Source organism: Sturnus vulgaris, chromosome 22 (assembly GCF_052056855.1).
Source record: "Sturnus vulgaris isolate bStuVul1 chromosome 22, bStuVul1.hap1, whole genome shotgun sequence".
Taxonomy (NCBI): Eukaryota; Metazoa; Chordata; class Aves; order Passeriformes; family Sturnidae; genus Sturnus; species Sturnus vulgaris.
Genome location: NC_142264.1, coordinates 46558 through 63082, shown reverse-complemented (window position 1 = coordinate 63082; position 16525 = coordinate 46558). Strand labels below are relative to the sequence as shown.

Genomic DNA, 16525 nt, shown 5'->3' with positions numbered 1-16525 from the left:
ATTCTGGAGAGAGAAAGGGTTTGCTATTTTCTCATTTTTGTTAAGCAGCCATGCACTGTAACCAGTATCTACTGTTACATGTACAAAAGCCTATGGTTCTAAAATAGTAGCATCACCTTCTTTTTCAGCAACAAAAAGGTCAGAAGTCAGCTCAAGCACAACTTAATTTCAGACTTGATAGCAGATTTGAGTAGTTTAAACATTACAAGCTATACTTCAGAGCCCAAGTAGGTATATTTAAACATGAATATAGACAAAAATTTGTGGTGAATACTGTTAGCATGCTGCATTGCATTATGTCCAAAACAACCCATTCCCAAATGCCGAAATAAAAGTAAATGATTGTGCATTGCATGATGATTCCATTGGGTGTGCAACTTTGGTTCATGCAAAGTCTTGTTTTATGGACACACTGCTGATAGGCCATATATTCCTGAAGATTCTGTATGTGTGAACTTTTCAGCCATGTTCTTTCCATAACACCAAATGGATACTATGGTCTGGCATACTGGTGGCAAAAACCAAGCCTGTATCATTTTGGCCATTTAGTCCATTTAACCAAGATATTTCACCAGCCAAAAAGCTTGAACCTCTCTTTGACTTTCTATATTCCGGTAAAGGCCAGCGGCTTATCAGTTTTTCTGTCCTCAAGTCCATTATATACAGGTATTTGTTGTCAAAGAGTAGAGCAAATATCTCTCCAAAGCCCAGCAAAGACACATTTGAGAAGTCTGGAGGTTTGATAACCCTAGAAGACAAGAAAACAGTGTTAGAATTTCCCTTACAATGTAATAATGAGCTTGAATTACTAAACCACATCCTGTGTGTCTACAGAAAATGCATCTAAACTCTTCATTCTGAAATAATTTAGAAAGAACTGGATGCAAATCTCTCAAATTAAGCAACTGAACACTTAGCTACAGTCAGGTCTGTGGTTTCACTTCTGGCTTTGTGCATTCAGGACAGGTGCATCTGAACATAAGTGAAGGCAAAGGTTTGAAAGGGATTATTCTGAAGAGCACAAGAAAAAAGAGCCATTTCCACATACAAACAAAAGAGCAAATGCATTGTGTTTTACAGTAAATTTCCATATGGATTTCATTCCTCAATATCTTTAAGCTAAGAGGTAAAAGCTGTCATTATTCTTTTGATCTCTCTTCTAAAAGGCAGAAGTAAAACATAGACATGCCTTGTTGTGATAAGTACGTTAGATGAATCATCCAAGACTGGTCCTTAGAATGCTGTTTTACTGATGTTTTATGTTAAATTAAGCACGGGGAGAAATAAAAGTATTTTTAATTCCCCAACACCTTTATGATGTCTTCCCTTAATAAATAAAACTTGGAACAGAAACTGAAGAGTTGAGTCTTCCTCAACTGCCTTTATGTTTGATCATAGCATTACATAAAGCAAAGAACTGAGCCACAAAAATGTGTGGGGATGAAAACCTGCACTCAGCAGTAAGAGACCATCTTTCTGTTTTGAAAGATGGGAGGGTAAACTGAGACGTGAAATTACTCAGTTTTTCTTACTGGTAAGAAGCACTTCTGGAGATCTTTCAAGTATCCACAAATATTCAGGCTATTTGAATTAGAGTCTGCTAGCTGTTCTAAAATGCATTTTTTTTCTTTAATAAGTTACTATTTTTGATGCCACCATTTCAAACTCATATAGCCTGATTCTTTTTGTAGAAATGGAATGCCATCATGTTTGGTCCCTTATTGCAGTCTGAGAGATTTCACTATCATTCCACAGCATTAGCAGGAGTGACAGATCAGTAGTGCTATAAGGGAAAAGTGTCTTTTCAATTTCTTGTCTCATCAAAAGACCCCCAGAAATGCCTGCTTGGTTCTCTGTATAGCATTCACCATGGCAGCATTAGCTCTGGGCCACTACATTTTCATATTCACAACTACAGCACTGCAGCCTGGTTTAAGTCTATACTGAAACACTTGAGCTTACAGAATGAAAATATGGAAGAAAACTAGCATGTGCCCGGAAACCAAAACAGCAGTGAAACGATTCATATTATCAGATGACAAAATTAGAATTAAACCACTTCAAATGTGTAAAACAAGATATTTACAGAATTTTTATCAAGATTCTTTTGGTCCGCATCTAAAGTAAGTTATTAAAACTAGTATGATCTACTTCTTATTTAATGAATGAAGACTGAATCCTAAACTGAATGGTTTACCTGAGAATATCATAGCTGGCAAAGTCCCACTGGTATAATCCTAGTGCTGAACTGCACACTATGTATTTACCATCGAAGTGCAGTCTGGGCTGTAGGGAGATGCTGCGGTCTTCAGAAACAGAGAGTGTTCTTAAGCACTTGCAGTTTATTTCCCTTCCAATAGGCCAAATCTACAATTAAAGCACAGTTTAAGACCATAAAGAATTCGCATTATTAACTCTTACATAAATAGAGCAAGTCTCACAGTCTCTTTTTAAGCATCAGGTAAATGAGGTTTCTTTTAGAAATATTTATCTCTTTCAGCTAGGAACATCAGTTCTTCAAGTGACTTGTCTTATAATATTAGTTTAGCTCGTGTTGTTTCTAGCCTAAAAAATCCCAGTGAAAATGGGTACTTTAAAGAATGGATAAATAAAGAGAAGAAAAAAAAAAATCAACCATCCATTTGGGACAGAAATGTAACAGTGTTTCAATTATGAAGCACTTCTATAGACACAGCCTTAACAGCACTCTCCAAGCCCAAAGTCCCCAGCAGTAACAGCATTTGCAGTTACCTGCTTCACTGTCAAGTTAGCATAATAAGCATGACCTGAAAGCACTGATTCTTTGCATTACCATTCTGGGAGAGCACTCATTTAAAACTAAATGCTAAGGTGAACATTGAAAAATACGCTTCCAAAGAGTTTCATGTTCTGCATGCAGCCTTTAAAGCAGGAAATGTGGGGAAAAACTAAAGCCTTCTATTACTTGTAAACTTCAGTAAAGTACTCAAGCTTTTTGTTTCCCAGTGTACCAAAATAATATATGCATGATATATGGTACATACCTTGATTTCATACTTATCTGCACTTAGGAGAATATAATCGCCAGGACTATGCATAAGAGATTTGACTTTGCACTTCTGCAAAACGACCTGTAATTGAAGGATGGTAATGATTTATTATGTTGATGCTGTTAGATAAACAAATTTCCATTTGCATTTTTCATTCACTGACCACCTGCATAGTGTACCCATGTACAAAGGCAGTACAAATACTTTCAGCAACTGAAGGAAAACTGCAGTTTACACTCTTGTTCCTACTAGTGACAACTTAGTGTATTAATAAGCAAACATACATAATTCACCTGTACAGTCACACCCCCCACCTTTCTTCTTTTCAGAAGAAATATATTGTTTCATGCTCAGGTTTTTGTTATCAAGATCATTAGGTTTTTAATATAACTTTTAAAGCCTTATTCTTTCAGAACCAGTTTTTATTCACTCTTTGAATCAAAATGCTGCTTGCTAATGTTAGCTCAGCTGCTTTGGAATTGAAATATCTTCAGTGATCTGAAAGGTTTAATTACAGCTTAAATTATCTTTTCTGTTGAAATGTTATTTTGTAGTATTTCCACATGTTCTTCAGATTCTAAACCTACCTGCAGGATTAGGAAATAAAAATTTAGAGCATGTTACAAATTTAGTGCAAATAAATGTGTGAGATTAATTAAAATCAATATTCTCACCTTAGTGACCCATTCTGTGTGTCCAGTAAGGGTATTCAGGCACGTTCCTGTTGATAAGGCCCATACTTTCACAGTGAAGTCTGCAGAGCCACTGACCAGAATATCAAGTTCATCATTGTAATCCACACTAAAAACTTCAAACAGAGATGGAACTAAATAAGGAATACCAGTCTCTATGCATGCTTTTTTCTGTGAGACACTAGTAGCCTTTATATGAATTTAGCAACTTCTAAATTAATATGCTACTGTATCTTTAATTGTTCTTGAGGTCTATACATGAATTGTTGCTCTGGATACCTGAGTTTACATTGCAAAATTACTGGGGATTTTTGCCCAAATTAAGAGCATGTATATCAGTGGTTCCATTATGGCTGGGTTATAGCAAAGTGTAACTTAACCTAGTTCCTATTTTCAGAGTTTTAGTAAGACAATTCACAGGATCAGTACATTTTATAGATAAAAGGGAAAAAAATACAGCTGAGCTGATATTTCTAAGTACACGACAAAGAATTTAGTTATGAGGGCAATGCAAATACCAGGTCCTTTTTTGCTCTTTGCTTTATGTTCATGTCCAGTCTGCGAAGAATTGCCATGGCCATGTACGCCCTGCTGCTACCTAAGATTTGCACCTCTTTACTTGAAGCTACTGAATAACCATGGCATTTACTGTTACTTCCATGCACTACATTGTTGGCTAAGCCTTGACATATTCGAGGACAAGCGTGTATCTGTTCTGGTCGCTTCCCCTGTCAAGGGGAACTGAGGTGACTCGGGTGACAGAGAACAGAGGCTGAACAACCAAAAAAGCTACTGTGCAAAAAGCTAACTTAAATTACATTTTGTTTGATGATGATGTATGTTACTTCACTAGTGAAATTACAATTTTAAAATTTCAACATACCTGCACCAGTATGTCCTCTAAAATGCTGTGTCTTTGCCCCAGAGCTCCATTCCCAACAGGCTACAGTGTTATCGAAAGATCCTGTTACAAGCTTTTGTTCATCAAACTTCACTGCAGCGCAAGTGTGTGTCTGGATACCATATATGCACTGACCTGTGCTTACATCCCACAGTTTTGCAGACAAGTCATCTGATCCTAGAATATAAAGGAACAGGACAATTGCAAGATTGGTACCTCTGACTGACAGTGTCTACTGTGAAACAGATGCATGGAAGTTTCACATGACACATCGTTCTCAGGTTTGCAGAGCCACTGACTATATTGCAAGCTTTAGTTTCTTTCAGGAAGGAAAGGGACCCACCAAATTTTGAAATACAAATGAATACCAGGCCCCATATCCTGCCACTTTCTTTTCTTTACCTGAAGCTCCTCTTGTTTAAACTGCTATCTTTGGAGAGCAAAATGAAACCCTGGACTCCTTACACCTGCTTCTTCTCCCGGGGTTTCAGTACAAAAGTTGTCAGAAAGTTTTGACAATGCTGTTTTCTGTGTCTAACATTCACTGCTGAGTAGGTAAGTGAAAGACTGGCTAGAATGTAGTTGTTGGCTTTTAGTAAGCATTCAAATGTACCAACGAATGAGCGACTGAAGTCAGTATTCCCAACTTAGTGTATAACACTGCCATTCCAAATGATTGGAAAATCCTTGGAATATGCTCTGACAGCACTTCATTGTAACTCTGTTATCATTCTTTCATACTAAGGCTTTATATATGTTCTGTCTGTAACTTAAGTTTAAACTGAAATCTTGAAGTCTATACTCTTCAGGGAGAAAGATGAAATTATGTGCAAGTCAGACTAGTAACAAGGCTAAATGTAGTTTTACAGCACTTCATAAAGCACTTAACGTTAAGAACTGAAAGTGCTTACAGCCTTTTTTCAAGGAAGAAGATACAAGTTTTTCTTCCACACTTCTAGAGACTGAAGTTCTCTCACAGCACAAAGTCCTTTTAATTGAAAGCTGTCATTGTCTAAGAGGATAGCTAACATATCTGTACTTCTCAAATAGGTTTACTTATAGTAACAGAATGATCAAAAGAATAGAGCAATCTGGATTGGCAGGACCCTTAAAAATCATTTAGTTCCAACCACCCTACCATGAGAAGGGACAATGATGCCTGCTGTTACTATATCTTATCCAACAAAGTCATCTGTCTCCTTATGTTCTTATTAAAGTGATTGATGAGTTTATCAGTACACCACGTGTTTCAGAAATTGAAAAAAATAAGTAATTTAGAATCATCATCTGTACTCGTATTATGAAAATAATTTGTCCGTAAAAAAAAGCAAATTGTCATTAATCTTATGAGGGGGAAGAGAAGACAAAGAATTTTAAGACTCCCAAGTTGTCTGTCCTTCCTACCTGTACACAGAAGTCCATCTTTATAGTAAAGTGCATATACTCTGGCACTGTGTCCAATTAAAGAGGATGTCTCAAAGGCTTCATGGTCCTTCAGTTGCTTCATCCTTAAAATAGCTTTTAGGTAAACCTTCTTCCAATGCAGAGGATCCTGAACAGAGTCATCTATCTGCCAACCCAAATTCTTACATGCAGTTTGCCACACCTCTGTGCAGGCACTTATAACCTTGTTCCATTGCTTAGAGACGAGGCAACATGTGAGTAAGGTCTGTGGATCAAGCCATTTTAACAGATAAAAACTAAGTTCCAATGGAAGAAGTTTGAGGAAGTCCCTCTTGAGGAGAATCTCTAGATTATTGGAGAGGTGCCTGAGCTGGACTGCTCCACTCAAGCTAATCAGGTGATCCAGAGTTTCATTTTTCTGCAAGTCCGTCAGAGAAAGAAATGCAATAGAAATGTTATCAAGCCATGCTTCAAAGTCCTTTTTCTCCATAAGGTTATGGAAAAATTTACCTGTGATACATCAAAATACTGTATTAGTTCCGTTCAGAAAATAAGGTACGAATCACATCTTTATTACTGGTACATAAGTTAACAAGTTAACACATAGACTGAAGAGACCAAATGCATTTTAAAATATTCTTTAGGTTAGGACTAAGCATTTGCATGCACCCTGAACTATCATTTGTCTTACAGAAGACTTATAAGTAAATTGCATGTAGCTAGTGAACGTTAGCATTCATTATGAATGTTAACATATTTCTTGTTTTAGATTAACACTTTCAAATTCTTAGTCCAATAAGGTAGGGGTTAGTTTAAGTTTTAAACCTATTACAGCAAATAAACACTGTTTTAGAGTTTACTCATGGATTATTCTGATAAAAGGAAAAAAACAAAGCACATAAGCGGAATGATAAGCTAATTACTAACCTAATATACTTATATCTGTGTCCTGAACTGTTTAAATACAAAGCAGGTAACGAATTAGTTTTTAAAAATATATAAAAGAGATGTCTGACAAACTGTGTTGGAGGATACGTCAGTCATATTTCTGTTTGGCCCATGTGAAGACCTGAGCTTGTGCTGGTCAAGCATCAGTTTTTGACGTATCTGCACCACATTCACCTAAACCCGTTTTTTAAATCCTGTTGGATTTTTTCCCTCCCCTTTTTTCTCAGTTTATTTCCACTGAGACTTAACCGTGAAACTGAAAACCACCTCCTGAACTACAGTCTGTATGCACTTATACTATCCTGTGACATCTCAAGTTTCTTCAGTGACCTGGGACCATTGATTAACAAGATAAACATCAGGTAAACTGTTAAAAAATAATATTTATTTATTTATTTTCTCTGAAAGGTAGAATTCATTAGACAGCTGCCTGAATTTCACAGCACTCTCAAACTGAAAGAATTGAGGTATCTGAGTGGGATTCAATAACATGTTTATTTCTATACAGATATTTTACCATAATAGAATAAGAACATAGAGGACACCTCTTAACAGAGCATAGGAGTACAGAAAAGTGTAGTCGTCACTATAAAGGGCTGCACACGGCATGCAATCGTTGGTAAAACACACAAGAAGGTTCTGGATATCAAATTCACAGAGGCAGCTGCCTCACAAGTTCATTACAGTAACTGTTACTGCATACAGCAGTATTATTATCTGCTATCCTCAGCACATATGGCAGTGAATATAGCTGCTGCTCAAATAGGCACGTGTTCTCTTTAAACCAAGTAAAAAATTCTAATAGGCCGGCTACGAATAAAAACTCCGTGACCCCCAAAGGCGTTTGTTGTATTCAATACAGGAACCTAATACTGAAATTAGGGGCTGCTGTGACGCCGCTGACACCGGTGCTCGAGCCTCTTTTCCAGGTGTTACACAGCCAGCCCCATCCACTCCCCGCGCCCGCTCCCAATATCCCTCCACAAGCAAAAAGCACGGCGGACTGCAGAGTCAGCGCCGCTGCTGCCAATAGCTCCGCGTCGCTCACCTCAGGTAGCAGCCCGGCGCGGGGTGTCCGTCGGCGGGCAGTCGCCACGGTTTGCGCGGACTCCCGGAGCCCAGCACGGCCGGGTGCTTCCCTGCGGCCATCGCTCCCTCGGCAGCACCGGCTCTCAGCACTTCCGCAGCCCGCGCCACAGTCTGCAGGCACCCACGACAGAAGGCTCACCCTGAAGACGAGACCCGGGCCTCACGACCGCCCGGCGCTGAAGGGAGGGGAGGGCTGGGCCGAGCCCGCGCCAGGCGAATCGCCGGCAAAGGAGAGAAAACGCTCCCGGACCCCCGTTCTCACGATCAGGCGGCTTCCGGCGCATCCTAACGTCATCACTCCGTGCATCACAACGTCATCACTCCGCGCATCACAACATCATCACTCCGCGCCGCCGCGCCCCTGCTGGAGCGGCGGCCGGGGACGGGCGGGCCGGCGCTTCCCCACAGGCGACACGTGGCTGCTGGGCAGTCTCGCTGCCTGCTGGGTTACCCCTCTTCCGACTCGTACCCGAGGTTTTGGCAAGTTCTGTTTGTTAAGAATATTCCTGTTGTTATTAATATGATAAAAAATGCACTAGCGTTTATCATACTGACATAAAATCGCATATTCTCTCTCCTTCTGGCAGAGGTACGGTAGTGGAACCGTGCGCAAATCTAACGTGAAAACTGCACCCCCCCCTTCTTGATTGATTCGAACATAATTTACTTTTTCCTACTTAACTTGCATTGATTCTCTTCACTTTGTGATTGCAGGTTTTGCCTTTGCCTGGGTTCTGTCTCCATGATTGCTGATATCAGAAATATTCCTACTTAAAGCGAGAGGCATATCGAGTGCTGCTTCTGTATTAGCGAACTGGGTTATGGCCTTCTTAGGATCCCAAAGAATTTCAGGATTTTATAGCAAGCATCATGAATTGCTCTTATTTCTTCAGTTCCTGAATTCTTTTAACCTGATGTACTGACTGTAATGGTCATGTGAGAATATTAATTGCATTGGGGCCAGCATCTTTTTTTCTAAGATGTAAAATAAAATCTAATTTTATAAATAAACAAATTTCCTTGCTTCACTATACCTTTTCCTGATGGTGCATTCTAAAGTGAAGAAGTGTACGATGCAGCCTGGGTAAGGTCAGTTTCAGACTGCAGTACTTGACATTTGTGTGGCTGTTATTTCTGGGATGCCTGACCACAGAATTAAGTCTTAATCCCAAACGGAGATGAAATCTTGGCTTTCATGGATTTAAGGTTTTTTTTCTAATGCTGTCAAGGTAGCTAGGAATGCATTTAAATCATAAGAAGGGTTGTAGCTCCTACGAGAATATCTTTGATACTTCAGGCAAGATGACTGCTTTTTCAAAAGGAATTGCAAGGTTATGGTGACAGTAAGAATATATACTTAGCCAGAAAGGGAGGAAAACTATTTTGTAGTGTTAGTTTACAGAGTCAAGATCTCCAACTGAAGCAAGTCTCCAAAAGTCTGAAAGATTCCTGGAGACATAAACCAATGCTAGATTATGGCTTTTGTCGAAGATGGGTAAATCTTAAGACACAAACAGCAATCTCATAGGTATGATACAGCACTTCAGAAAACTCAAATGGAAAAAGCAATGCTCTGTGCTACATCCTGATTTCTTGTTTTTTTACTTTCTAAATTTGAAAGTCATTAGTCCTGTGTGTGCAAGAAAGAAACGGAGTCAAATGTATAGTTTATTACAGATGAAGGAATAAATCAAGTTTCTTCTTCACAAAAGTGATAAAGAGCACTTAAAACAGTTTCAGATGTGATAGGACTGTTTCTATTTGGATGTCATATCTAAAATACAAACCATACATGCTGTCACATGACATTGGTAATGGTAATAAACAATGGTAATACATCAGCATTTAAGTCCAAAGGTAATACATCAGCTTTTGTTCAATGGTAAAGATTCTTTGATCACAAATGTAGCAACGGTCTTAACAATTAAACTATTATTAAATTACAAAGCAGTCTGCTACCATTCAAAGACATTTAAACTGACATTCCAGATTGATAACACTCTGCATAAAACGTTTACATAACAGTTTCCATTTATGTAAACATTATTTACATAATACCTAATAGAGCTATAAATAATTATGCAGAAAATTATCTCCGTTTTCAGTCAGATGCTAGTACCACAATTCCCAGTAGCAAATAGGAGTCAGTCAGTTACAGGTCAGCAACAAAGTGAAGCAGCTAAGCAATATACAGGCTGGTGAAGTTGCTGTGCTCAACTAATAAAAGTACTTTCTAACCTACATGCAAGTACAGATGTTTGCTGCATCATCTCTTGAGCCTTCCATTATTGTTAATTTCAGGTTCCCAGGGAATAATATAGTCCTTCACAAAAACAACAGATTAAGCCTGAAAAAAGCAAGCACTGTGCAAATGAGCCATGACATTGAATTGTTAACAATGAAAACAGTGTGATACTCATTTTCATACACAGAAAGTATTCTGAAATGCCTTACCACTTGCCGATGGAATTTTTCCTTCCCCTGCCTTTTATGATCCCATTACTTTAAATTCCTTATACTCAGGATTTTTAATCCCTGAAAATTTGCAGTAGAAATTACAAATATATATACCTATATATGTATATATATTGAAAACCAAATCCAAATGAAAACGGTTGTGTATTTCAAATGCAGAATAAGCCAACAGCTCTGAAAAAGCCTTTGCATCTGCAAGCACGAGTTACAGACCCACACCTTTAGGAAAACATGTTCAAGCTAGCCTTTATTGGTCAAATAGACAAAGAACAGTAGAAAATATATGTCAGGAGTAGCAACCTTAACCATATGTAACTAGTTAGGCAATAATGTTATACATTCCCTGCCCTCTTAAGTACTGTTTACGTATTTATTCAGTTGACTGTCAGAGTACTAAAAAGAATTCAATTTGAATTCATCAATTACAAATACTTGCCCATTTATAGAAATAATCACATTAAGGCAGAGAACAAACCTGCTATTCATTCCAGGTGCATACTTGTGTGTATGTTATGCACTGAAAAACAACAACAAACCAACAAAACAAAAACAAAATCCCCCCTCGAAAAACCCGAAAAACTAAACCAACAAAACCCAGCCAACCAACCCCCCCTCCAAAACCTGGAAAAATAATCCCAACTAATTAAAAAACACCCTCCCACACCCCCAGCCTCAAGAAACCACAACAACCAAAACAAACAAGAATCCCTGCCACACCCCCAAACCAGTAAAGGACTGGAATTAGAAAAGGCCTTACTTTGCAAACCAGGAAACTGAATGTATGCGTGCATTCACTGAATCTAGAGAGCAGTTCTCTTGCTACCATGAATAGCCAAAGCCCTTTTGAATTGTGTGGGTCTTTGTTTCTGTTTAAAAGGAAGTGTTTTGTTACTTTCAAACGCATACAAAATATTTATGTGTACTGCAACTGCCACTAGAATAAGGACAAAAAAGACTCTTAGTCTATACTGCTTTCTAAAGCCCAAACTGGGCTTTAGGGATTTTGGGAAGGGCTCATCAAAGCCTCAGCCTTAAGGACTCCATAGTGTCTGTATGTGTGAAAGAATTAACTCATGTGTCTGGGGGTTCTTGAGTGCTGGTCACACTTCAAAGTTGTGTGATGGTTTATATGCATGCTGTAGTTCAAATGCAGGACAAAGATGACGAGTAGCTCAAAGTGTTGCATATCCATTTTTAACAGATTTTTGAATGGTGGTGCATGGGTGTGTGTACTGGACTAGATGATAACACAGCGGTCCCTTCTACCCTCAACTATTTTGTGCTTCCACGCATCATTACCCATGGTGTTGAGAAGCACAAGTACATTCTAAATTAATTTAACTACCCGTACAATCTAATGCTTGTACCCGTGTAAATGACATTTCTATAATTGAGTCAGACTAAGGCACAGGTATAAAGTAGTGACCAATGCCATTTAGCCAGAAGGAGTTAAGAGCCTTGCCGCTGCCAAAAATCCAGCACGTTGGGACAAAGTATTTCTTGCAGAAACTTAGCCAGGAGTCCAGAATGGGCCTTCAGTTAAACTTAGCTTGATAGCAAGTGTTCAATCTAGTAGCATTTTAACAATTCTTCCTTCATGAAAACAATTCCTTCCATCCACCTGTAGCAACATTTTTCAGTTTTCCTATTAAAACACCCATCTTACATAGCTGTAGATTCAAAGGTTATCTTTTCTCCTAACCATGAGATGGGTCAGCCAGCATCAAGAATGCAGCCTACAGGCAGCTTTAACATTCAGTGTGAAAGGAGGAAGGATTGTGCTTACGGTGGACATGCTGCAATTTGTGTCTAAGACTATTCTTTAAGTTTTAGGCAGTATGTGCATGCACACGCTGGAGAAACAGAGTGCAAACAACATGGTTCCAACGCTGGAGTGAATGACACTATAGGCATCCCAGCAGCCTTCCAACAAGCCTTGTTATCTTACACCAGTCTTAAGAAGGAGAGGTTCCACAGATGTGTAAGAACTTTGCCCTTTATAAATGATGCACAAAAGCTTACATATCAATACCACCAACTGCCTCTAGATTTTAATTAGCAGTCTGAATGGTAAGGATGATCTTTTGTGAGAAACAATAGCTAGAAGCTAGTTCTCCTCACATGACAAGACAGAAATCATGGTGGTCTCATCAGACTACTAAAAATTCAAAGAAGCCACATCCTTGTACAATAGAGGTTTCTCCTGTTATATCAGCAATTTCACATGATTGTGTTGGTATTTGGTCTTTTGATATAATAAATGAGATAAAGATTGGTTCCTGTGGCTTGTGTCAAATAAACTGGGATATTATTTCCATGTTCTCTGCCTTCTACCTATATTCTGGGCTACTCTTATACAGTAAGTAGGTAGTAAACTACATATACATGACTCTAAAGCCTCGGCTACCATCTCTGTCATATAATACAAACTAAATGTTGTATCACTCTCTACTTCTTTTGCCACATTAGATATTATCCCTTTCTAACACTCTGATTAAGTATAGAAAATTCAAGAAGTCAAAGCCTAGTTAAGGCACTTACTGGATACATTAAGAATGAAGAAATTATTTTTTTTCCAGGATTCAGCTCCTTCCTGTCCTATATGAGTAATGGTCAGTTAAGGTCTGGTAGTTCCTAGTGAGACTTGCTCAACAGCTTGTACCTGACCCATTAAATCAAGCTATAGCATAAAAGCAGGTGGGAAGTGGGCAGGGATGAAGTTGCTGGGCTTCGTTCTTCAAATGACACCAAGATCCTGTTCCAGTTATGTACCATGAAGCCAGTATGATCTGGTTCTGTCTAGCTTCAGTAATTCATTATCTGTACTCCTTATAGTTCTTTTGCTAGATGTCATCAATGATGTAAATCAATGCTGTAATTATAGGCAGACCTTCAAAGGTTCTTTCACACACATACACACACACACACACACACTCCCACCCCCCCAGCACTGTCTTAATTCATAGTAATACTTTACAACCACTGCTGCACTTCTGGTTCAAGAAAATAAGTCCTGCTTTATAGCCTTTTGTTCTATATTTAGGTTATGATGCAAATGCTGTATCTATACGCATTCTCACTGCCATCATAGCCAGTATTCAAGCTTTCTGTCAAGTTCTTCTCTTTCTTCTTGTTCTCCCTAGTGCTCCACCTCTAAGGCTAGTCTTTCAGGATATCTAAGTATGTGTTTGCTCAGGTTCTTCAAAACAAGTTTTAAAATGTCCATATATTGCTTCGACAGCTATCAAACAGTAGTTAGTCATTTTAAATCATGCTGTAATAGCACAGGTGAACATCTGCAGTATGTTTAAAATCTCATATCCTAACAGGGTAAAGCAAAGTTTCCAGTTAAAATTTTAACAAAAGCTCCAGTTAAACACACTGGTACAGTCTTCAAAAATAGCCACAAACCAGAAATCAAATACTACATTGAGAAAGCTGCTCATGGAAAAAGCTGGTTCTTTTCCTTTCTAAAAATATGTAAGTGCCAGCACTGACCCCAAAAGCGGATTCAGAAGTGTTTACAACTTCCAGGAAAATAAGTACCACGTGGTAATTTCAGTACCACGTGGTGATTTTTTTTTAAGCCTTAACTGTCCAAATAAATAAGGATAGGGTAAAGCAACACAATCTCTGGAGACAACATTCTCAAAAAATAACTACAAGTTTTTGCAAAGACTTCAATCTGTACTTCCTTTTAGATGTTTATTAAGGTTCACCCCACACATCTATGAGTGCAAAACCCACTAAAGTAATAATAGCCTTCTACTCCTGGACTAATTACTGCTCAAAATATTGCTTCTTCTATTGATTAGCCACCCTAGTTGAGAATAAGAAATTATGCTTCCAGATAAGACCATGCATATTTTCTTAAGTGAAGCAATTCAGCCATTATATACAACAAACTGAGAAAAAAAAATCACTGTGCAAAACCAGTTTTACATTCAGACAGATGGCAGCAAAAGGCACACATCTTCAGATGATCATGCTTTAACAAAAATGAAATCCTGACATACGAGTGGTATTATGAAATTAAATAAAAAATACAGAAGTATATCTACATATAAACAGGAAACACTTGCTAATAAAGCTAAAAACATCATATATAGAAAGGCATTCATGAAAAATAAACAAAATCAAACAAAATCCTTGCAAAGGTTGTTGTAGAGGAAAGAGTTAAAAAAAATATCAAACTTTAAATACAAACCCCTGTCTTTTAACACAGTAAGAGACAAGACGACTATTTAATCATAGAATACTAGCTTATTAGCAGGGAAATTTTGGTCTGCATCCAGTTAAAAACCCACAACTATATGAAATAATGACTTATACTGTTGGTGTAAGGGCAGCCAACAGCTAATGATGATGTCTGCATACGAATCTTTTTTGTAGTCAAAGACAATCGCGGTTGGCTCTTCTGCCTATAATGGAAAAATCTGCAGATGCACTGCAATAAGTTTTCCAGTAGATGGACTGGGGTTTTTGTTTTGGCATTTTTTGGTTTTTTGTGGGTTTTCTTGGTTTTTTTAATTTCCAATTTTTGAGAAATATTCTGAAAGTTTGTGTTTCCTATAGAAAGTTTCTCTGCTCAGGGATTATTTATGCCAAAAGAGTTCTCAAGTTTCTCTAAACAATGAGCAAAGGAAGCACCACCTTCATATCTCATTTGATTCTTCAGTGAACATGCCACAGATGCATCAATTTAGGTACTGACTGCACTGTTTGAAATTACCTTTCCTGCAAGCCTTTTATTGTTGTTGTTGTTTTCTAAAGACCGAAAAACCAAAAGCAGTGATCTGTGTTATAAAATTCCTCTTCCAACATGACATACACTGTTGTCAAACAACTCACGACAATAATAACGGCGATTAACTTTGCTGCATGTCATTTAGATAAGTCAAATTATAAGAAGCTTAGAACAAGTAATACTTTTTGTTTACTTCAGTTTCAGCCTAAATCTCTCATTTATTACCTACTGTTAAAATGCCATGAGAAGTAATGCTTCATTAACTGAGAAAACATACCTATGTCAAAGACAATAAGCATCACCAAATCAGACTGTGCTAACCAGAACATGGGTCCTATAAGGATTTTTCACCAGTACTTCCAGCCACATTTTACCACTAGAAGCAGTGTTTGTGACATTGCCATAGAGCTTACAGAGTTGTAAGAAAATGTGAAGTAAGGAAGAAAGGTTTTAAAAATGTCTTCATTTTAAGTCAATGATGTCTTCATCATATAAAGAAATCAGCTGAAATGGATAGCTAGATGGTGAACTTTCCTCCCTGTTTGCTAAAGTATCGCGATCTGAACTGGTGGAAAGATGACATCTTTCAGAATAGCCTTCAAATGAGCTTGAGATTATCCTGTGAGGAGGAAGACAAAAGTTACTAAAAAACATACACAGGTCAGGAAGGAACAATGGCTACTTCTAGATTGAATCAAGTTATCCTAAAGACAGAGATGGACCATTACAACTGAGTTTCCTTCTGTTTTACTCCTCTAAAAATAATCAAAATGTAGTATTAATGAAGCTCCTCACCCAAATAATATCCAAACAGGGAAACATATCAAACATAGTTTTACACTGCAAGACATTTTTTGTTACTCTCAGTCTCCTGTATCTTGCCAGTATTCTATATTCTGCCAGTACTCTACACAAATGTAGGTTATGGAAACATTGAAAACAAGAGAATGGCACTGGGGTCAGTACCAAACAGACAAATGCTGTGGTATTTTTTCACAAAACTTGTTCTGAACACAGCAACACAAGAGCATACAAAGAAAACAACAAGAGAGTCTACACAGTGCAGCTGCAGTAGTCCGTATCTTTATAACGGGTTCAGCTGCAACAGGTCCCCACAAAATGCCATTTAGTCCTGCCTTGTTCATTAATGTGTCTTTAGCAAAAAAGTGTAATTGTTTCAGTATTTACATATTCAGATACTCTAACAAACACATTAGCATGAAACACACATGGATATACA

At 38.0% G+C, this 16525-nt stretch overlaps 2 protein-coding genes across 6 annotated transcripts in view; both read right to left on the bottom strand.

Moving 5' to 3' along the window:
- Position 1: 1 nt before the first annotated feature.
- FBXW2 (F-box and WD repeat domain containing 2) lies at positions 2–8388 on the bottom strand. Of its 2 annotated transcripts, none has more exons than XM_014880052.2 (7): positions 8023–8388; positions 6027–6536; positions 4605–4799; positions 3704–3837; positions 3024–3110; positions 2198–2367; positions 2–748 (listed from the first exon to the last, which is right to left on the bottom strand). In XM_014880052.2, the coding sequence occupies exons 2-7, from the start codon at positions 6514–6516 to the stop codon at positions 460–462; spliced, it is 1365 nt and encodes a 454-aa protein (XP_014735538.1). In that variant the 5' UTR covers positions 6517–6536; positions 8023–8388; the 3' UTR covers positions 2–459. The 2 variants fall into 2 exon arrangements, with proteins under 2 accessions (XP_014735538.1, XP_088033606.1); XM_088177480.1 differs by having other exon boundaries at positions 6027–6444; positions 8023–8364.
- Positions 8389–14217: 5829 nt separating this feature from the next.
- GARNL3 (GTPase activating Rap/RanGAP domain like 3) overlaps positions 14218–16525 on the bottom strand; it is a 29920-nt gene continuing 27612 nt past the window's right edge. For all 4 annotated transcript variants that reach the window (XM_014880051.2, XM_088177472.1, XM_088177471.1 and 1 more), the window contains one exon: positions 14218–15904. In XM_014880051.2, the coding sequence (XP_014735537.2) occupies positions 15748–15904 (157 nt within the window). In that variant the 3' untranslated portion in view covers positions 14218–15747. The remainder of the gene's footprint in view (positions 15905–16525) is intronic.